General features: G+C 48.4%; 1 protein-coding gene across 4 annotated transcripts in view; it reads left to right on the forward strand.

Annotated features, from left to right (window-relative positions):
* The window catches only part of CLHC1 (clathrin heavy chain linker domain containing 1), a 174514-nt gene that overhangs the window by 31918 nt on the left and 119771 nt on the right, over nucleotides 1-22825 (forward strand). For all 4 annotated transcript variants that reach the window (XM_063918632.1, XM_063918631.1, XM_063918634.1 and 1 more), the window contains 2 exons: nucleotides 13122-13323; nucleotides 15661-15776. In XM_063918632.1, coding sequence (XP_063774702.1) covers nucleotides 13122-13323; nucleotides 15661-15776 — 318 coding nt within the window. The remainder of the gene's footprint in view (nucleotides 1-13121; nucleotides 13324-15660; nucleotides 15777-22825) is intronic.

Raw genomic sequence — 22825 nt, forward strand, 5'->3', positions numbered from 1 at the left:
ATATGAACTCGTTTGTGTTCTTGAATTAAGACACGTGTCCCGTTGTCACTAATCTCATGTGTCATTTCATGTATAATGATTCATTGTTCAGTTGTTACTTGGTAAGTAATGTTTCAGCAGTTGCTGAGTTTTCAAGCTACGTTAGCTTGATGTGCCTTGTATGTGGTAGCTGGTGTGAATCTCGCCACTATCTTTGTTAAATCCTTCTCTCGAAGATGTCCGTATCCTCGGGCACAGTTTCTAGACTGTGTCTGGTAGGAGGGGCATAGAGGGAGAAGCCAGCCCACACTCTCAAACTCTTAAAGTGCCAATGGCTCCTGGTGGACCCGTCTATACCCCATGGTACTAATGTGGATCCCAGCATCCATCCTCTACGGACTACAAGAAAAGGATTTACCGGTAGGTAACCAAAATCCTATTATTTTCCTCATAGGAGAAACGCACATTGCGACCGCTGTGAGTACGCCCTGGCATAGGGCCTTTCTCACCCTCCTCTGCGGCCTCCTCCTCCTCCTGCCAGTCAACATCACTAAGGAGAGGCTCCTCCAGCTCTTCCTCCTGCTCCCTCTCAAAATCCTGCTCCTCTGTGTCAGTTTGCCTGCTTCCAGCACCAGCCTCCTCCTGCTGAGCCTGCTCCTCTTGACTCCTCCCAACCACTGCCCTCCTTGCCACCATGCTGCCTCTCTCCATGCTGCTCTCTTTGACTCTCTTGGTCACTCTCCTCTCCATCTTACACTTCTCCCAGCCTAACAAAGGGCAAAATGGCGCCGGAGACCTTTATATAGGGTGCAGATTCCAGGGGACCTAGCTCGGCCAATAGGTTGGTCAGAAAAGCGCACATTACCGGGTCATAATATCACGACAAATGGCATGACATCGCATGTTTCACTCCCGAATTTGCATCCTACTACATTTGTGATTTTGACAAAAAATTAACGGTTTCAAAAGATGCGATAGGGGTGATTTCGGAATCTTACTAAAAACCGCAGCCTATTTCCATGTCACCCATAATGTCTGATATGTCATCACAACTCACTGCTAATGTTCAGAAAACTCAGCTACTACAACAGGCTGCTGCAGACTTAGCTGCTAGGGCAGATGTTACAAAGCCCCCCCCCCCACCCCCACCCTCTAGCTCAGGACCGCAAAAGCATGGTTTACCTGCTCTACTCTCTGATTTAGATGAGGAAATACAGGAGGATGGGGATGACTTGGATCCCGTTAGTGGGGATTCCACTACTGCTCAGGGTATTGAACCCCTCATTCTGGCTATACGGGACGTGTTAAAACTCCCTCTAGAGGACACTGCGTCACAGCAGTAGTTTTTCTTTACACAAAACAAGCCTAATGTCACTTCCTTGATTCTTCAGAGTTACAGTAGATGACCTATTTAAGTTAGCCTGGAAAAATCCAGACAAAAAATACCAAGTGTCAAAAAGATTTTTGCACACTTTCCCATTTGATCCTGAAGGTAGGAAATTCTGGGAAGAACCCCTGTGGGTTGACGTATCAGTCTATCGACTGTCAAAAAAGGCGGTGCTGCCTGCCCCAGGCTCCTTTACCATAAAGGACCCTGGGGACAGAAAAATAGAGACTACACTAAAGACCATCTACACAGCAGCAGGTGTATCGCAAAGGCCGGTCATAGTGGGATGCTGGATGACCCATGCCATTCATACGTGGGCTACTCAAATTCAGGAGGGCCTCTCCAGGGATATGCCTCTGGTCACTATGGTGACTCTCCTGAAGCACATTCAGGACACTGCACACGTCCTGTGTGACTCACTCAAGGAGATGGGCAATATTAATGCTAGGACTTCTGCCATGGCAGTGTTAGCACGCAGGACCTTGTGGTTGCATCAATGGATAGCGGACGCAGAATCCAAGCGCAGTGTGGAGTCCCTCCCCTTTTCTGGGTAATGGCTCTTTGGGGTTGAGTTGTATACGTGGATTTCCAACGTCACTGCAGGGAAATCTACGTTTCTCCCCACTGGAGCCCCGCCGGCTAGGCGTTCCTACCCGGGGCCGTCTGCTCAGTCCTTTTTGTCTAACAGATTTTGTTCTAGGGCCAGAGGTGCCTCCACTGCGACTAGAGGCACCAGAGAGGAGACAGGAAACTCAGCTGTCACAGGTTCTCAGGAGATCACAGGTTCTGCTTCCACTGAGGCCTCGGCATGACGGTGCCCACCCACCCCGAGGGATTCTCGAGGTGGGAGCTCGACTGCGTCCCTTCATCCGCGTCTGGGAGAGCTGCTGCCAGGATACCTGGGTAACGCACCTCATCTCTCAGGGCTACAAACTGGAGTTCGACGCTGCTCCTCCCCAAACGTGTGTTATGCGGCAACAGGCCGTCCAAAAATTGGTCCAGTATCAAGTCATTGTTCCTGTGCCACTGCAACAACAGGGAAAGGGTTACTTCTCCAACCTGTTTGTGATACCGACACCGGTCGGTTCGGTAAGGCCCATTTTGGATCTAAAATCCTTGAACCCTTGCCTAAAGGTTTTCAAGCTCCAGGTGGAATACTTGCGACAAGTGCTTGCAGTCCTGGAAGAAAGGGAGCTTTTATTGCTCCATTTAGACTGCACTATCCAACTTCTGTCACACCATGGTTGGATCCTCAATTTACAGACCACCTGGAGCCAACTCAGCGGCTCCTGTTCCTGGGAATGTTACTTTATACTGTGACCGGGAAGATGTTCCTCCCAGGGGACACGGTGAGAGCACTTCAGGAGATGGTCCACATGGTTCTCCGGCCTTCTCGAATATCCATCCATCCTTGCATAGGATTGTTGGGAAAGATGGTAGCCTCATATGAGGCGATCCAGTATGGAAGGTTCCATGCCAGGACATTTCAATTGGATCTCCTGAGCAAGTGATCTGGATCACATCTTCAGATGCACTGGATACTCAGGCCAGGATTTCTCTCCTGTGGTGGCTGCGGTCATCCAACCTACTAAAAGGCCGAAGTTCGGGATCCAGGATTGGATACTCCTCAGGACGGATGCGAGTCTGTGAGGATGGGGTGCTGTTATCCAGGGGGCTCAGTTCCAGGGCAGGTGGTCAGCCCACGAAGCCCTCCTTCCAATCAACATTCTGGAACTTCAGGCGATCTTCAATGCCCTGCTTCAGGCCTCTCCTCTACCCAGGGATCATGCGATCCAAGTACAGTCAGACAACACCACAGCAGTGGCGTACATCAATCTGCAAGGAGGGACAAAAAGCAGAGCCTGCATGCGAGAGGTGTCAAGGATACTCCTCTGGGCGGAAACAAATGCAAGAGCAATGTCAGCAATCTTCATTCCGGGTGTGGACAACTGGGAAGCGGACTTTCTGAGTTGTCACGATCTCCACCCGGGAAAGTGAGGGCTCCACCATCAGGTGTTTCAGCAGATCATCGACCGGTGGGGTTGCCAACAAATAGACATGATGGCTTCTTGACTCAAACAGAAGCTTCACTAGTATTGCTCACGAACCAGGGATCGTCAGGCGAGGGCAGTGGATGCACTGACGTCGCCTTGGCCTTACCGGCTGGTCTACCTGTTTTCTCTGATTCCGTTGCTCCAAAGGGTGCTCAAGCGAATCAGGGAGTCCAGACAATTCTGATTGCCCCGGATTGGCCTCGGAGGGCGTGGTACTCGGATCTTCTGGACATGTACGTCGAAGACCCTTGGCCTCTACCACTAAGAAGAGATCTTCAACAAGAACTGTTGGTCTACCCGGACTAACGCCAACTTCGTTTGACGGCATGGAGATTGAGAGGGACATCCTAGCTCACAAGGGCCTTTCCAAAAAGGTTATTGCTTCCATGGTTCAGGAACCTGTGACGTCAAAACACTATCATATCTGGAGAAGATATGTCTCTTGGTGCGAGGAACGCACGTATCCACCTCCGGAGTTCCACTTGGGACGTTTCTTACGTTTCCTGCAGGCTGGTGTTGATAAGGGCTTACGTCTGGGTTCCATTAAGGTCCAGATTTCAGCTCTCTCCATTTTCTTCCAGAAGAAATTGGCGCTTTTGCCAGAAGTTCAGACCTTCTTGCAAGGGGTACTCCACATACAATCTCCTTTTGTGCCGCCCACGGCACCCTGGGATTTGAATGTGGTGTTGGAATTTCTACAGTCCTCCTGGTTTGAACCTCTGATGATGGTAGAAGACAAGTACCTCCCGTGGAAGACGGTGATGCTACTGGCCCTGACTTCTGCTAGATGCGTCTCAGAATTGGGGGCCTTAGGGGGTAATTCCAAGTTGATCGCAGCAGGATTTTTGTTAGCAATTGGGCAAAACCATGTGCACTGCAGGGGAGGCAGATTTAACATGTGCAGAGAGAGTTAGATTTGGGTGTGGTGTGTTCAATCTGCAATCTAAATTGCAGTGTAAAAATAAAGCAGCCAGTATTTACCCTGCACAGAAATGAAATAACCCACCCAAATCTAACTCTTTCTGCACATGTTATATCTGTTTCCCCTGCAGTGCACATGGTTTTGCCCAATTGCTATCAAAAATCCTGCTGCGATCAACTTGGAATTACCCCCTTAGTGCGTAAAAGTCGATACTTGGTCTTTTTTGAGGACAGAGCGGAGCTCAGGACTAGGCAGCAGTTCCTGCGGAAGGTTGTCTCTGCGTTTCACCTGAATCAACCTATTGTGGTTCCGTCAAGTTCTAATACTTCTGCTCCTCCAGAGGCATTGGATGCTATGCGAGCCTTGAAGATCTATGTCAAGCTAACGGCTCGGATCAGGAAGACGGATTCCTTGTTCGTGCTCTATGATGCACAGAAAAAGGGTTGTCCTGCTTCGAAGCAGTCCATTGCTTGTTGGCATAGGTTTACTATCCAATAGGCCTATGTGTCGGCAGCATTACCTGTTCTTAAATCTCTGAAGGCCCACTCTACAAGATCAGTGGGGTCTTCCTGGGCGGCTGCCTGTTGAGTCTCAGCCTTGCAACTATGCCAAGCTGCTACCTGGTCGGGGAAGAACACTTTTGTTAAGTTCTACAAGTTTGATACCCTGGCCAAAGAGGATACCCAGTTTGGGCAGGCGGTGCTGCAGAAGTCTCCGCACATTCCCGCCCGTTCTGGAAGCTTTGGGACGTCCCCATCGTACTAAGTCTCCCCATTATCCCTTATGGATGCTAGCGAAAATAGGATTTTAATTACCTACCAGTAAATCCTTTTCTCATAAGGGATATTGGACGCCCAACTCAGTACGTTGACTTTTCTCTGACGTCCTAGTGGATGCTGGGGACTCCGTAAGGACCATGGGGAATAGCGGCTCCGCAGGAGTCTGGGCACAAAAGTAAAGCTTTAGGACTACCTGGTGTGCACTGGCTCCTCCCCCTATGACCCTCCTCCAAGCCTCAGTTAGATTTTTGTGCCCGAACGAGAAGGGTGCACTCTAGGTGGCTCTCCTGAGCTGCTTAGTGAAAAGTTTAGTTTTAGGTTTTTTATTTTCAGTGAGACCTGCTGGCAACAGGCTCACTGCATCGAGGGACTAAGGGGAGAAGAAGCGAACTCACCTGCGTGCAGAGTGGATTGGGCTTCTTAGGCTACTGGACATTAGCTCCAGAGGGACCGATCACAGGCCCAGCCATGGATAGGTCCCAGAGCCGCGCCGCCGGCCCCCTTACAGAGCCAGAAGTGGTCCGGAAAATCGGCGGCAGAAGACGTCCTGTCTTCAACAAGGTAGCGCACAGCACTGCAGCTGTGCGCCATTGCTCTCAGCACACTTCACACTCCGGTCACTGAGGGTGCAGGGCGCTGGGGGGGGGGGCGCCCTGAGACGCAATAAAAACACCTTGGATGGCAAAAAATGCATCACATATAGCTCCTGGGCTATATGGATGAATTTAACCCCTGCCAGAATACACAGAAAAACGGGAGATAAGGCCGCCGAGAAGGGGGCGGAGCCTATCTCCTCAGCACACTGGCGCCATTTTCCCTCACAGCTCCGTTGGAGGGAAGCTCCCTGGCTCTCCCCTGCAGTCACTACACTACAGAAAGGGTTAAAAAAGAGAGGGGGGCACTAATTAGGCGCAGTATTAAAAATACAGCAGCTATAGGGGAAAAACACTTATATAAGGTTATCCCTGTGTATATATATATATATAGCGCTCTGGTGTGTGCTGGCAAACTCTCCCTCTGTCTCCCCAAAGGGCTAGTGGGGTCCTGTCCTCTATCAGAGCATTCCCTGTGTGTGTGCTGTGTGTCGGTACGTTTGTGTCGACATGTATGAGGAGGAAAATTATGTGGAGACGGAGCAAATTGCCTGTAATAGTGATGTCACCCCCTAGGGGGTCGACACCTGAGTGGATGAACTGTTGGAAGGAATTACGTGACAGTGTCAGCTCTGTATAAAAGACAGTGGTTGACATGAGACAGCCGGCTACTCAGCTTGTGCCTGTCCAGACGTCTCATAGGCCGTCAGGGGCTCTAAAGCGCCCGTTACCTCAGATGGCAGATACAGACGCCGACACGGATACTGACTCCAGTGTCGACGGTGAAGAGACAAATGTGACTTCCAGTAGGGCCACACGTTACATGATTGAGGCAATGAAAAATGTTTTACACATTTCTGATAATACGAGTACCACCAAAAAAGGGGTATTATGTTCGGTGAGGAAAAACTACCTGTAGTTTTCCTGAATCTGAGAAATTAAATGAGGTGTGTGATGATGCGTGGGTTTCCCCCGATAACAACTGATAATTTCTAATATGTTATTGGCATTATATCCTTTCCCGCCAGAGGTTAGGGTGCTTTGGGAAACACCCCCTAGGGTGGGTAAAGCGCTCACACGCTTGTAAGAACAAGGGCTCTACCCTCTCCTGAGATGGCCGCCCTTAAGGATCCTGCTGATAGAAAGCAGGAGGGTATCCTAAAATGTATTTACACACATACTAGTGTTATACTGCGACCAGCAATCGCCTCAGCCTGGATGTGCAGTGCTGGGTTGGCGTGGTCTGATTCCCTGACTGAAAATATTGATACCCTAAATAGGGACAGTATATTATTGCCTATAGAGCATTTAAAAGATGCATTTCTATATATGCGTGATGCACAGCGGAATATTTGCCGACTGGCATCAAGTGTAAGTGCGTTGTCCATTTCTGCCAGAAGAGGGTTATGGACACGACAGTGGTCAGGTGATGCGGATTCCAAACGGCATTTGGAAGTATTGCCTTATAAAGGGGAGGAGTTATTTGGGGTCGGTCTTTCAGACCTGGTGGCCACGGCAACAGCTGGGAATTCCACGTTTCTACCCCAGGTCGCCTCTCAACATAAGAAGACGCCGTATTATCAGGCGCAGTCCTTTCGTTCCCAGAAGGGCAAGCGGGCAAAAGGTTCCTCATTTCTGCCCCGTGACAGAGGGAGAGGAAAAAGGCTGCAGAAATCAGCCAGTTCCCAGGAACAGAAGCCCTCTCCCGCCTCTGCCAAGCCCTCAGCATGACGCTGGGGCTTTACAAGCAGACTCAGGCACGGTGGGGGCCCGTCTCAATGAATTTCAGCGCGCAGTGGGCTCACCTGCAAGTAGACCCCTGGATCCTTCAGGTGATATCTCAGGGGTACAAATTGGAATTCGAGACGTCTCCCCCTCGCCGTTTTCCTAAAGTCGGCTTTACCGACGTCTCCCTCTGACAGGGAGGCAGTTTTGGAAGCCATTCACAAGCTGTATTCCCAGCAGGTGATAATCAAGGTACCCCTCCTGCAACAGGGAACGGGGTATTATTCCACACTGTTGTGGTACCGAAGCTGGACAGCTCGGTGAGACCGATTCTAAATCTAAAATCTTTGAACACTTACATACGGAGGTTCAAATTCAAGATGGAGTCACTCAGAGCAGTGATTGCGAACCTGGAAGAAGGGGACTACATGATGTCTCGGGACATCAAGGATGCTTACCTTCATGTCCCAATTTACCCTTCTCACCAAGGGTACCTCAGGTTTGTGGTACAGAACTGTCACTATCAGTTTCAGACGCTGCCGTTTGGATGGTCCACGGCACCCCGGGTCTTTACCAAGGTAACGGCCGAAATGATGATACTCCTTCGAAGGAAGGGAGTTTTAGTTATCCCTTACTTGGACGATCTCCTGATAAGGGTAAGATCCAGAGAACAGTTGGAGGTCGGTGTAGCACTATCTCAGGTAGTGTTGCGGCAGCACGGTTGGATTCTCAATATTCCAAAATCGCAGCTGGTTCCGACGACTCGTCTTCTGTTCCTAGGGATGATCCTGGACACAGTCCAGAAAAAGGTGTTTCTCCCGGAGGAGAAAGCCAGGGAGTTATCCGAGCTAGTCAGGAACCTCCTAAAACCGAGCCAAGTCTCAGTGCATCAATGCACAAGGGTTCTGGGAAAAATGGTGGCTTCCTACGAAGCAATCCCATTCGGCAGATTCCACGCAAGAACTTTCCAGTGGGACCTGCTGGACAAATGGTCCGGGTCGCATCTTCAGATGCATCAGCGGATAACCCGGTCACCAAGGACAAGGGTGTCCCTCCTGTGGTGGTTGCAGAGTGCTCATCTTCTAGAGGGCCGCAGATTCGGCATTCAGGACTGGGTCCTGGTGACCACGGATGCCAGCCTGCGAGGCTGGGGAGCAGTCACAATGGGAAGGAATTTCCAGGGCTTATGGTCAAGCCTGGAGACATCACTTCACATAAATATCCTGAAGCTAAGGGCCATTTACAATGCTCTAAGCTTAGCAAGACCTCTGCTTCAAGGTCAGCCGGTGTTGATCCAGTCGGACAACATCACGGCAGTCACCCACGTAAACAGACAGGGTGGCACAAGAAGCAGGAGGGCAATGGCAGTAGCTGCAAGGATTCTTCGCTGGGCGGAAAATCATGTGATAGCACTGTCAGCAGTGTTCATTCCGGGAATGGACAACTGGGAAGCAGACTTCCTCAGCAGACGCTCTGGTAACACCGTGGGTGTACCGGTCAGTGTATGTGTTCCATCCTCTGCCTCTCATACACAAGGTACTGAGAATTATAAGATGAAGAGGAGTAAGCACTATATTCATGGCTCCGGATTGGCCAAGAAGGACTTGGTAACCGGAACTTCAAGAGATGCTCACAGAGGATCCGTGGCCTCTACCTCTAAGAAGGGACCTGCTCCAGCAAGGACCCTGTCTGTTCCAAGACTTACCGCGGCTGCGTTTGACGGCATGGCGGTTGAACGCCGGATCCTGAAGGAAAAAGGCATTCCGGATGAAGTCATCCCTATCCTGATCAAAGCCAGGAAGGATGTAACCGCAAAACATTATCACCGCATTTGGCGAAAATATGTTGCGTGGTGCGAGGCCAGTAAGGCCCGACGGAGGAATTTCAACTGGGTCGATTCCTACATTTCCTGCAAACAGGAGTGTCTATGGGCCTGAAATTGGGGTCCATTAAGGTTCAAATTTCGGCCCTGTCAATTTTCTTCCAAAAAGAACTAGCTTCAGTCCCTGAAGTTCAGACGTTTGTAAAAGGGGTACTGTATATACAGCCTCCTTTTGTGCCTCCAGTGGCACCTTGGGATCTCAATGTAGTTTTTGGGTTCCAAAAGTCACATTGGGTTGAACCACTTAAATATGTGGAGTTAAAATTTCTCACATGGAAGGTGGTCATGCTGTTGGCCCTAGCCTGGGCCAGGCGCGTGTCAGAATTGGCGGCTTTATCCTGTAAAAGCCCTTATCTGATTTTCCATTCGGACAGGGCGGAATTGAGGACTCGTCCTCAGTTTCTCCCTAAGGTGGTTTCAGCGTTTCACCTGAACCAACCTATGGTGGTGCCTGCGGCTACTAGGGACTTGGAGGACTCCAAGTTGCTAGACGTTGTCAGGGCCCTGAAAATATATGTTTCCAGGACGGCTGGAGTCAGAAAATCTGACTCGCTTTTTATCCTGTATGCACCCAACAAGCTGGGTGCTCCTGCTTCTAAGCAGACTATTGCTCGTTGGATTTGTAGTACAATTCAGCTTGCACATTCTGTGGCAGGCCTGCCACAGCCAAAAATCTGTAAATGCCCACTCCACAAGGGAGGTGGGCTCATCTTGGGCGGCTGCCCGAGGGGTCTCGGCTTTACAACTTTGCCGAGCAGCTACTTGGTCAGGAGCAAATACGTTTGTAAAATTCTACAAATTTGATACCCTGGCTGAGGAGGACCTGGAGTTCTCTCATTTGGTGCTGCAGAGTCATCCGCACTCTCCCTCTCGTTTGGGAGCTTTGGTATAATCCCCATGGTCCTTACGGAGTCCCCAGCATCCACTAGGACGTCAGAGAAAATAAGAATTTACTTACCGATAATTCTATTTCTCGTAGTCCGCAGTGGATGCTGGGCGCCCATCCCAAGTGCGGATTGTCTGCAATACTGGTACATAGTTATTGTTACCAAAAATCGGGTTATTTCTGTAGTGAGCCATCTTTTTTAGAGGCTCCTCTGTTATCATGCTATTAACTGGGTTTAGATCACAAGTTATACGGTGTGATTGGTGTGGCTGGTATGAGTCTTACCCGGGATTCAAAATCCTTCCTTATTGTGTACGCTCGTCCGGGCACAGTATCCTAACTGAGGCTTGGAGGAGGGTCATAGGGGGAGGAGCCAGTGCACACCAGGTAGTCCTAAAGCTTTACTTTTGTGCCCAGACTCCTGCGGAGCCGCTATTCCCCATGGTCCTTACGGAGTCCCCAGCATCCACTACGGACTACGAGAAATAGAATTATCGGTAAGTAAATTCTTATTTTCTGCAGGTTCTCTTTTATGTGTTTACCTTTTCAGCTGTTGCTGTTTTTGTTACCAGTCATTGCTGGTTGTTGTTTGTTAGTGGTGTGCTGATATATAAATCTCACCACTCATTGGGGGTGATTCTGAGTTGTTCGCTTGCTAGCTGATTTTAGCAGCATTGCACACACTAAGCCGCCGCCCTCTGGGAGTGTATCTTAGCATAGCAGAATTGCGAACGAAACATTAGCAGAATTGCGAATAGAAAATTCTTAGCAGTTTCTGAGTAGCTCCAGACTTACTCAGCCATTGCGACCAGCTCAGTCCTTTTCGTTCCTGGTTTGACGTCACAAACACACCCAGCGTTTGTCCAACCACTCCCCCGTTTCTCCAGCCACTCCTGCATTTTGCAACTCGAACGCCTGCGTTTTTCCGCACACTCCCATAAAACGGTCAGTTTCCGCCCGAAACACCCACTTCCTGTCAATCACACTACGATCAGCAGAGCGATGAAAAAGCTTTGTTATGCCGTGAGTAAAATACCTTACTTTTGTGTAAAATAACTAGGCGCATGCGCTCTGCGAACATTGCGCATGTGCAGTTAGCGGATAATCGCAGTATAGCGAAAATCGTCAACGAGCGAACAACTCGGAATGACCACCATTGTTATTATGTTCCTTCTCATATATATGTCCTTTCTCCTTCAGGCACTGTTTTACATATAACTGCCTGTAGGAGGAGGCATAGGGGGGAGAAGCCAGCACACCCAGTGAAGAAATTTAAAGTGCACCGGCTCCTTTGGACCCCGTCTATACCCCATCATACTATGGGGGTAATTCAGAGTTGATCGCAGCAGCAAATTTGTTAGCAGTTGGGCAAAACCATGTGCACTGCAGGTGTGGCAGATATAACATTTTCAGAGAGAGTTAGATTTGGGTGGGTTATTTTGTTTATGTGCAGGGTAAATACTGGCTGCTTTATTTTTACACTGCAATTTAGATTTCAGTTTGAACACACCCCACCCAAATGTAACTCTCTCTGCACATGTTACATCTGCCCCACCTGCAGTGCACATGGGACCTAATTCAGAGTTGATCGCAGCAGCACATTTGTTAGCAGTTGGGCAGAATCATGGGGTTCATTCCGACCCGTTCGCACGCTGTTGTTTGTCGCAGTGGTGCGAACGGGTCGGGTCTGCGTGGCGGCCGCAATGCGCACGTGCGTCGTTGCCCAGCTACGGCTTTTGCCGAAGAAAGCGATCGCTGGAACGATCGCAAGAAGATTGACAGCAGGAAGGCGTTCCGGGGCGGCAACTCACCATTTTCTGGGAGTGGTGAGTCCAACGCAGGCGTGTCAAGGCGTTTGGAGGGCGGATGTCAGACGTAATTTCCGGGACCTGCATCGATGGATCGATCATACAGCGTAAGTAACTCTTACCCTGATCTTCTTTTACAGGAAACTTTTTTTGCATAGCGGGGCTGCACAAGCGTTCGCAGCCCTGCTATGCAGAAATACACTCCCCCATAGGCGGCGTCTAGTTGATCGCATGGGCAGCAAAAAGTTGCTACGTGCGATCAACTCGTAATGACCCCCCATGTGCACTGCAGGGGGGGCAGATATAACATGTGCAGAGAGAGTTAGATTTAGGTGGGGTTTTCAAACTGAAATCTAAATTGCAGTGTAAAAATCAAGCAGCCAGTATTTACCCTGCACAGAAACAAAATAACCCACCCAAATCTAACTTTCTCTACACATGTTATATCTGCCATACCTGCATGATTTTGCCCAACTGCTAACACATTTGCTGCTGTGATCAACTCTGAATTAGGCCCTAAGGGGGTCATTCCGAGTTGATCGCTCGTAGCAACTCTTTGCTGCCTGTGTGATCAACTAGACGCCGCCTATGGGGCCCTGCTTTGCAAAAACAGTTTCCTGTAAAAGAAGACCAGGGTAAGAGTTACTTACCCTGTGCGATCGATCCAGCGATGCAGGTTCCGGAATTGACGTCAGAGATCCGCCCTCCAAACGCCTAGACACGTCAGCGTTTGACTCACCACTCCCTGAAAACGGTGAGTTGCCGCCCGGTTCCGCCTTCCTCTTGTCAATCTTCTTGCGATCGCCGCTGCAACCATTTTCTTTGCGTCGCCTGGCAACAACGCACCTGCGCAATGGGTCCGCCACGCATGCGCAATTCCGACCCGATCGCACGGCTGTGAAGAAGCGCAGCGTGCGATCAGGCGAATTGACCCCCTAAGTCTCCCCAATATCCCTTATAGACTACGAGAAAAGGATTTACTTAATATAGGTAATTAAAATCCTATTTTTTTACCTAAGTGATGGGTGTATGTTTTTACAGTGCCAATAAGGATAGTAAGAAACATTTCCCTCTGTTACAATATGACTGGTGGTTCCACCTTGTAGGTATGACGAGGGAAGATTCTCTCAACATTGAAGCTCTTATAAAACACCAGCAGCACTTAGAAGACAGGAGGCAGACATTAAATGCTGACATGAAAACTAAATATGTCCCGATCCAGAGAAAGCAAGAACTGGATATAAAGCTCAGCCTCGCTGTACAGGAAAAGGAAGAGGCAGAATCAGTCAACAGGGCATTAATGGACAGGTATTTCCAATGGCTAAAGTGCCTTTACCTTTAGCATATTTGTGCAGTTTACAGTTACATCACTGGAAAAATAAACACTGGTATACATGGATGTTGTGTTGGTTAGCATTACTGCCTCACAGCGTTGAGGTCCTGGGTTTAACTCCCACCACAGCGCTAACTATGTTGAGTTTGTATATTCTCCTTGTGCATGCGTGGGCTTCCTCCAGATACTCCGGTTTCCTCCCACACTCCAAAAATATACTGGTAGGTTAATTGGAGCCGCACAAATAATTAACCCAAGTGTGTACATGTACATGTGATAGGGCAGACTAGATGGGCCAAATGTTTCTTATATGCCCCCACCATCTCTATTGACAGGGCCAAATGTCATGTGACCTACAGGTGCCATGTGACTATTGCAGCTATTTAGTGCACTCACCCCTGTGTTGCCCCCTGCCATAGCTCAGTGAGACAGAAGAGCAGAGGGAGGTTTGTGCAGCTATTTAGTGCCCTCACCCCTGTGTTGCCCCCTGCCATGGCTCAGTGAGACAGAAGAGCACAGGGAGGTTTGTGCAGCTATTTAGTGCCCTCACCCCTGTGTTGCCCCCTGCCATGGCTCAGTGAGACAGAAGAGCAGAGGAAGGTTTGTGCAGTTATTTAGTGCCCTCACCCCTGTGTTGCCCCCTGCCATGGCTCAGTGAGACAGAAGAGCAGAGGAAGGTTTGTGAAGTTATTTAGTGCACTCACCCCTGTGTTGCCCCCTGCCATGGCTCAGTGAGACAGAAGAGCAGAGTAAGGTTTGAACAGCTATTTAGTGCACTCACCCCTGTGTTGCCCCCTGCCATGGCTCAGTGAGACAGAAGAGCAGAGGAAGGTTTGTGCAGCTATTTAGTGCACTCACCCCTGTGTTGCTCCCTGCCATGGCTCAGTGAGACAGAAGAGCAGAGGAAGGTTTGTGAAGTTATTTAGTGCACTCACCCCTGTGTTGCCCCCTGCCATGGCTCAGTGAGACAGAAGAGCAGAGGAAGGTTTGAACAGCTATTTAGTGCACTCACCCCTGTGTTGCCCCCTGCCATGGCTCAGTGAGACAGAAGAGCAGAGGGAGGTTTGAACAGCTATTTAGTGCACTCACCCCTGTGTTGCCCCCTGCCATGGCTCAGTGAGACAGAAGAGCAGAGGAAGGTTTGAACAGCTATTTAGTGCACTCACCCCTGTGTTGCCCCCTGCCATGGCTCAGTGAGACAGAAGAGCAGAGGGAGGTTTGTGCAGCTATTTAGTGCCCTCACCCCTGTGTTGCCCCCTGCCATGGCTCAGTGAGACAGAAGAGCAGAGGAAGGTTTGTGCAGCTATTTAGTGCACTCACCCCTGTGTTGCTCCCTGCCATAGCTCAGTGAGACAGAAGAGCAGAGGAAGGTTTGTGCAGCTATTTAGTGCACTCATCCCTGTGTTGCCTACTGCCTTGGCTCAGTGAGACAGAAGAGCAGAGGGAGGTTTGTGCAGCTATTTAGTGCCCTCACCCCTGTGTTGCTCCCTGCCATGGCTCAGTGAGACAGAAGAGCAGAGGAAGGTTTGTGCAGCTATTTAGTGCACTCATCCCTGTGTTGCCTACTGCCTTGGCTCAGTGAGACAGAAGAGCAGAGGGAGGTTTGTGCAGATATTTAGTGCACTCACCCCTGTGTTGCCCCCTGCCATGGCTCAGTGAGACAGAAGAGCAGAGGAAGGTTTGTGCAGCTATTTAGTGCACTCATCCCTGTGTTGCCTACTGCCTTGGCTCAGTGAGACAGAAGAGCAGAGGGAGGTTTGTGCAGATATTTAATGCACTCACCCCTGTGTTGCCCCCTGCCATGGCTCAGTGAGACAGAAGAGCAGAGGGAGGTTTGTGCAGATATTTAATGCACTCACCCCTGTGTTGCCCCCTGCCATGGCTCAGTGAGACAGAAGAGCAGAGGGAGGTTTGTGCAGCTATTTAGTGCCCTCACCCCTGTGTTGCCCCCTGCCATGGCTCAGTGAGACAGAAGAGCAGAGGGAGGTTTGTGCAGCTATTTAGTGCCCTCACCCCTGTGTTGCCCCCTGCCATGGCTCAGTGAGACAGAAGAGCAGAGGGAGGTTTGTGCAGCTATTTAGTGCCCTCACCCCTGTGTTGCCCCCTGCCATGGCTCAGTGAGACAGAAGAGTAGGGAGAGGTTTGTGTAAAAAAACATCCATATGTATAACTCTCATTTTTACATTATTATTGCTTTAAATTGTCCAGTTGATATTGTTTTATATTGACAGATATCCTATAAAGATCATTCTGTTTATATAGTTTGTTATGTTACTTATTCAGACATTTGTGCTTATCTCATTTCCTTGTAGCTACAAGAAGAAACGAGTAATTGCGGATACAATATTATCCTGGTCAAGATCTGATAAAAGTGTTACGCTCTATGAGACGTTAGGTCAAATGATGGCAAAAGAACATGAAATAAAAGGTATTTATGCGACTACATTATATATAAATCTGTTAATTTCTTAATAGAAAAGCAACCCTGTAAAGCTAGATAGCCTTTCCTATAGTAATAGTGGGATCTGTCATTCTTCTTGCACAAATGAATATCCCAGAACTGAACAATAGGACCATCCCGGGTATTGAGAGGTATCGAAAACGTCAATCCCGTGATTCTCTGGATTGGGTTGCAGACCCGCCCACCCCAGCCCAGCTCACACAAATGCTCACCATCGTGGGCGGGAGGGCTTGCAGGCGGCGACGTGCGGGCCTGGTGGCTGGTGTCAGACTGACAGTGGGTGGAAGGGCTTGTGGGCGGTGAGGTGTGCGGCTGGCTGGCGTCAGACTGCGCAGCGTGACCTCTGACATCATGTCATGCTGTGCAGTACGCACTGCTGGGGGCAGGAAGAGCCGGAAGAAGGGAGCCGGGCAACGTTTGAGACTCCTGAGGACGCTCAACGCTGCCTGGCATAAAGAAAACAATGGAGCAGGTAAATTCTGCAATCCTCGGGACTGGAGCTTCCAATTCCGGGATTGAATCCTGGAATTTTTTTGCCTAAATCCTGGGATCCCGCTAATCCCAATCCTGGGATTGGCCTCCCTATGCGTGGCCCACAGACGGTGTCCAGATTTCCACCGCAACACATTAGAGCCTGTAGGTGCAGATGGAAGATTCCAATAGACACAGATCTATAGCAGGCATGTTCCAAATGCAGAATAATATGACTGATATCGATCTGATATTTAGCGATCAAAAAGCTAGTTTTAGGTCCACACGACTGCGACATCGAGCTGCCAATATTGCAGCTTGTGGTGCCGCCATTATACGTAAATGTAATTCTGCCTCATCGTGACTCTGCCGCCCCCCCCCCCCCCCCACTATACAGTGCCAAGAAAATAGGCATTGCATAGAGGGGGCAGGGCTAGGATGACACAATTGAGCACTAATCACATCATCAGGCCCCCTCGGCCCACCCACTTGTTCTCTGTAAGTAAGCGGCCACGTGGGGGTGGGGGTGCGAACAGCTAGCATGGGGTGCAAGTGCCTGGATGGGGGTGCGGGAGACTTTCCCACCTTTCCGGGTTGCCAGGAGTGCCACCTGATTTTCGAGAGCCTCCCTGCCATTCCGGGACAGTAGGCAAGTATGAACCAGATATGTCATTTTTGTTAGGGTTTATTTATGAGGTCGCCACTACCTCTGTATGCTGTTTAGGTGAGCGACCTTGGGTCACGTGTCTGGGGGTCCTGCATTACGCAGCTCTGCTATTCATCTATAGCCAAGGTATGGTGTCTTATTTTGTTTTCATTATTATTATTTGCTCTTTGTTTCTTTTCTTTTGTTTGTTTTGTCCTATATCTATGTTGTTGTCTTCATTAATCTGTTAATTGACTCTTACTCTGTTCACCTTGTCATGCTGTATATGAGCAGAGATGACTTTTCAACTTACGTCTGCATGGTTTCCCGTATCTGGAACCATAATTGCTCATTCTCTGCCTAGCTTTGTACTACTTTTACGAACTGGTTATATACTGTCTGTTACATGTCCGTTTGTTTTTTGTGAAATCAATAAAAAAGATTGAAAAAAAACCCAAGGCTTAACCAAGCACATTTAGGGGCAGTGCCGATGTTCACGGAAATTAGCACTTTCTTGCAACTGTGCATGTGTGAGTTGCAGGTCCGATTGAGCAGCGCTGGCTCTAGAATGTATTGGGCGGTCCTGGGAGGTGGCTAAGCAGGTGCATGAAAAAAGGGATTTTTGTTACTTACCGTAAAATCTCTTTCTCTGATTCCATCTGGGGGACGCTGCGCACTTACTGATGGGTTAGAGTGTGTGGGATGGGAATTTGGCACAGAACTTATATAAACTAACTCCTCCCCCCTCTAAACCTCCCATCTCCAGCCTGACTAGCAGATCACCTCAGTTTACGTTTAGCAAAGCCGGAAGAGACAGAACAGAACATAACCAATAATCCAGACAAAAATACGGGAAGGATCGCAGCGTCCCCCAGATAGAAGAGAAAGAGATTTTACGGTAAGTAACAAAAATCCCCTTTTCTCATACGTCATAGAGGATTCTGGGGTCCACTTTAGTACCATGGGGTATAGACGGTTCTGCAGGAGCCATGGGCACTTTAAGACTTTTTCAGAGTGTGAACTGGCTCCTCCCTCTACGCCCCTCCTCCAGACCTCAGTTTAGAAAATGTGCCCAGGCAGACTGGTCGCACTGTAGTGGAGCTCTACTGAGTTCTACTAAAAATACTTTATTTAGGTTTTTTATTTTACAGGGGACTGCTGGCAACAGTCTCCCTGCTTCCTATATAATTTCATGCCACTTCCTCTGCTGACAGGACACCATTAGCTCCTGAAGGGTACTGAACACTAGCTGCGGCTACGCGCTCACTCCCACAGCACGCGGTCACCCCCCTAACAGAGCCAGAAGTCAGAAGACTGGTGAGTAGTGTTACTGGAGATCTGCTGAGAGGGACCTCCAGTCATCGTGACGGCTTAAGGTACCCCGCAGCGAGCGGGAACGCTGCGCGAGCATGCAGTCCATAACACAGAGCCCAGCAGGGTGCAGGGTGTGCGGGGGGGGGGGGGGGCTGGGCAGCATGAATCCTACTCTCTCTGGCAAAAGGGTAGCATATGATGTTGGTACACAGTCCTACAACCCCCGCCAGTATAAAGTTCTATGATAATAGCTGAGGAGAAATGCGCCATTGCAGGGGGCGGAGCTTCTTCCTCAGACAGCCAGCACACTGCTCAGCGCCATTTTCTCCCACCAGCTGCAGGGGAAGAAACGCTGATCCTCCTCTCCACTTCTGAAACAAGTATCAGGGTGCAAAAAGGGGGGGGGGGGAGTGTAATACTTAGGTGTTAAACCTATTATTGGCAATATATAAGCGCTTGAAAGTCTCTGTGTACAAAATATGTTACACAGGGATGTTTTCTGTGGGCGCTGAGTTGTGAGCTGGCAATTCCTTTCTGTGTCCCTCTGACAGATTTTACTGTGGGTCTGTCCCCAGAAGCCCCGGAGTGTCTGTGGTGTGATTGTGCACGTGTGTGACATGTCTGAGGCAGGGAGCTCTTCCCCCTGAGGGAGCCATTTTAGGGACACAGAGTTGTAATGTGGTGGCGCTGCCGTCGCACCACGAGCCTGAATGGGTGAAAGAATTACGTGATAGTGTGAATCATATCAGTAAGAGATTGGATACGTCTGAGTCTCATGCAGAAAACTGGAGAAAATCCGTGGAAGATGTGATTTTTAATAGTTCTGCCTTTTCATCCACAGGGGACCCCTCTGGTTCACAAAAAAGGTCATTTGCACAAGTAGTACAAACTGATACCGACTCTGATTCCTGTGTCGACACTAGTGATTCCAGGGGAATTGATCCAAAGTTAGCGAAAAACATTCAATACATGATTGTTGCTATAAAGGAGATGTTAGAAGTTACGGAGCCCCCTCCTTTACCACAGGAGAAGGCTTACTTTAATAAAGAGAAGAAAATTAATGTAACTTTCCCTCCATCTCATGAGCTGAACAGTCTCTTTGAGGGAGTCTGGACTAACCCTGAAAAGAAATTGCAGATTCCCAAAAGAATTCAGGCAGCTTACCCTTTCCTGGCAGAGGACAGGAAAAGGTGGGAGTCACCCCCCATTTTAGACAGTGCCGACAGTGCCCTGTCACGCTTAACAAAAAAGGTGATTCTCCCTGCGCCTGGGACGGCTTCACTAAAGGAGCTGGCAGACCGCAAGTTAGAGACTAGGTTAAAATCTATTTATGTGACCAATGGGACTCTACTCAGGCCTACCATTGCCTGTGCGTGGGTGAGTAGTGCTATTGAAAAGTGGTCAGAAAACTTGTCATCAGACATAGACACAATAGATAGAGACGAGATACTCCTAACGTTAGGTCATATCAAAGACGCTGCTGCATATATGCTGGAAGCCATGAAAGATATTGGTCTCTTGAGACCAAGAGCCGCTACCATGGCAATTTCAGCACGTAGGGCGTTGTGGATTCACCAATGGAATGCTGACGCAGATTCCAAAAGGAATATGGAGGCTCTCCCGTATAAAGGCGAGGCCTTGTTTGGAGATGGTCTGGATGCCTTAGTTTCTGCGGCTACCGCAGGTAAGTCAACATTTTTGCCTAATGCTCCTGCCCCGGCGAAAAAGATACATCACTCTCACATACAGTCCTTACGGCCCAATAAATACAAAAAGGGTAAAGGTTCCCCTTTCTTTGCAGGTAATGGAAGGGGAAAAGGAAAAAAGTCCACAGCGTCTCCAGGATCACAGGAGCAGAAATCAACCTCTGCTTCTGCCAAATCTTCAGCATGACGCTGGGGCTCACTTGCGGGAGTTCGCTCAGGTGGGGGCACGTCTGAAACTCTTCAGTCAGATTTGGGTTCAATCTGGCCTGGACCCATGGGTCTTACAAATTGTGTCCCACAGGTACAAGCTGGAGTTTCAAGACATTCCCCCATGCCGATTTTTCAAATCGGCCTTACCAGCTTCTGTCCCAGACAGGGAAGTGGTATCAGCAGCAATACAAAAATTGTGTCAGGAGCAAGTGATTGTCCTGGTTCCCTTGTCACAACAAGGAGAAGGTTTTTATTCAAGCCTTTTCGTAGTTCCGAAGCCGGACGGCTCGGTCAGACCAATTCTGAATCTGAAAACACTGAATCTCTTCCTGCAAAGGTTCAAATTCAAGATGGAATCTCTGAGGGCAGTGATTTCCAGTCTGGAAGAAAGGGACTTCATGGTGTCAGTGGACATAAAAGATGCCTACTTGCATGTTCCTATATATCCTCCGCATCAAGCTTATCTGAGATTTGCAGTGCAGGATTGTCATTACCAATTTCAGACGTTGACAAAACAAGATTTATCCTGCACCAGACTAGATATAATTAGTTGATTCAATAAACAAAAAACCAACTGAGCAGAAGAACCAATTAAGCCCCCATGGGCAGCTATTCTAACGTTGGAGGTGCTCCTAGGAATTATGTACCTGATACACATTAATTTAGTGGATGTGGAAGAGCCCACATCTCACCAAAAGAGAAGAAATTCCTTTGTTTGGAGCACTCTTTTAAATAATCTATGTGAATGAAAAATTGAATTTATTAACACTTAACTTTTATTATTCCTTAATTGACTTAAAATTTGAAAGGGGTATAGTATATACATCAATTAATAAATCCCTTTATAAACAGTGGTAAAATATAAATGAGAGCAATTACAGTAATTTATTATATAATAATGTAATTGCTCAAATAGAAAGAATTAATTAACAATGATAGTAATCTATCAGACCATTCAGGTAAACAGCAGTAGTGATATTTTATACTCTCATATAGTCAGAGGATTCATGACCATTCAGATATCACAAGTTAGTTCAGACTAATTATATGCGTCTGAGTTTCATCAAGCGGTATAAATAATTCTGAGTGAATTCATTGGATCAGCTTCTCCCCACACCTCAATCAAGCTTGTACACAAAAGGACTGATCCTTTATCATAGAGCAGAAATGCTATCCATAGTTGTGTTTAGAAAGTAAAAAGTAAAAGATAACATTTTGACTTCCTGATATATATTGTATCACAATTATATGGAGCAGATATTAGATACATGAATAGCCACCTTGTATTGGGGCCACATTCCAGTCCCTGTGTAACAAAATCATGTGAATCAATAAACATTCAAAAACATTTAAGATGAAAGGGGTGTGCATTACAAATCCTGTAAAAAATGATCCATAATCTGGAAGTACATTGCTTCATAGACAATAATTGTGTTATGGTATAACAAATAAGGAGGGGAGGGGGAAGAAAAAGAGAGAGAGAGAAAGAGAGAGAGAAAACAAACAAAACAGAAGGTAGACACTCTAGTCAACTGATCCCATCTGCTGTCTGACCTCATCCAAGAGCGGAGGAAAGATGAGAGTGGGGCCGTCGACTGTGCCGTGGAAATAAGAAAACAGGCACACTGGCTAAAGACCCCGTCGTGGTGTTAGATAGGCCCTGATGCTAACGAGCCTTGCAGGGTCTAAATGCGCCACTTGAGCCCGAGCCAGGGGCCGAAATGAAGAGAAAAGAAAAGAGAAGAAAAGTAATAAATAAGTGAGGAAATAAATTAACCAATTGTACTCTCAACAGAAATTATGAGTGATAAGATCAATATATCTCTTTTTGTTCTTTAAAGCAGGGTTTTAGATTTGAACTGCAAATCCTCATGTCCAAATTGCTCCTAAATTAGTAAGGCTGATATCAATATCTATCCTTGTGAGCACGGGCTGATTGGTATCTCTGATATTAGTATAACCGCCTTGGTTGCACCTTGCTAATTGCCATATTTTTCAAAGAGGTGTGTACCTATTATAGGAAAAACCATACATAGGAAATACCTGACAATATTGGCTGAAAAAAAGGATAGTAGGCACTCCAGTTCACTAATCCCATCTGCTGTCTGGCCTCATCAAATAGAGCGGAGGACAGATGAGAGTGGGATCGTGGGCTGTGCCATGAAAAGAAGAAAAACGGAGGGTACCTTGAGAACCCGTATGTGGTGTTAGGCGGGCCCTGATGCTAATTAGCCTTGCAGGGTCCGGATGCGCCGCCGGATACCAAATGTCCGTCCGTGAAAAAAGCAGAGGGAGAAGACAGGGAATATGGGGAGTACCGGATCGTTGTCTCTGAGGCGTGATTCACTGTACCTCACCGCTGCTGGCGGCGGTCCGTGGATCCCAGCCGTTTGATCGTTAGGAGCTACTGCTGCTGGTCACGGTTTCCCCGCTGCCAGCCTCGGTCAGTTGATCCAAGCCGCTTGATTACTGAAAGCTGCTGCCGCTGATCACGGCTCCCCCTGCAGTGAGGAGACCGTGCATAGGGCCGTGATTAGGACGTACGTTTCACCACCTGGGCTTGCTCACCTAGCAGCCTATAGTGGTGTTCAAATGGTTCCCTTAAAAAGGGATCATTAGCCAATTGTGTTTCTAGAATATTAGAGGCTCAATTATAGCGTGAATGAATC

Source organism: Pseudophryne corroboree, chromosome 4, assembly GCF_028390025.1.
Source record: "Pseudophryne corroboree isolate aPseCor3 chromosome 4, aPseCor3.hap2, whole genome shotgun sequence".
Lineage (NCBI taxonomy): Eukaryota > Metazoa > Chordata > Amphibia > Anura > Myobatrachidae > Pseudophryne > Pseudophryne corroboree.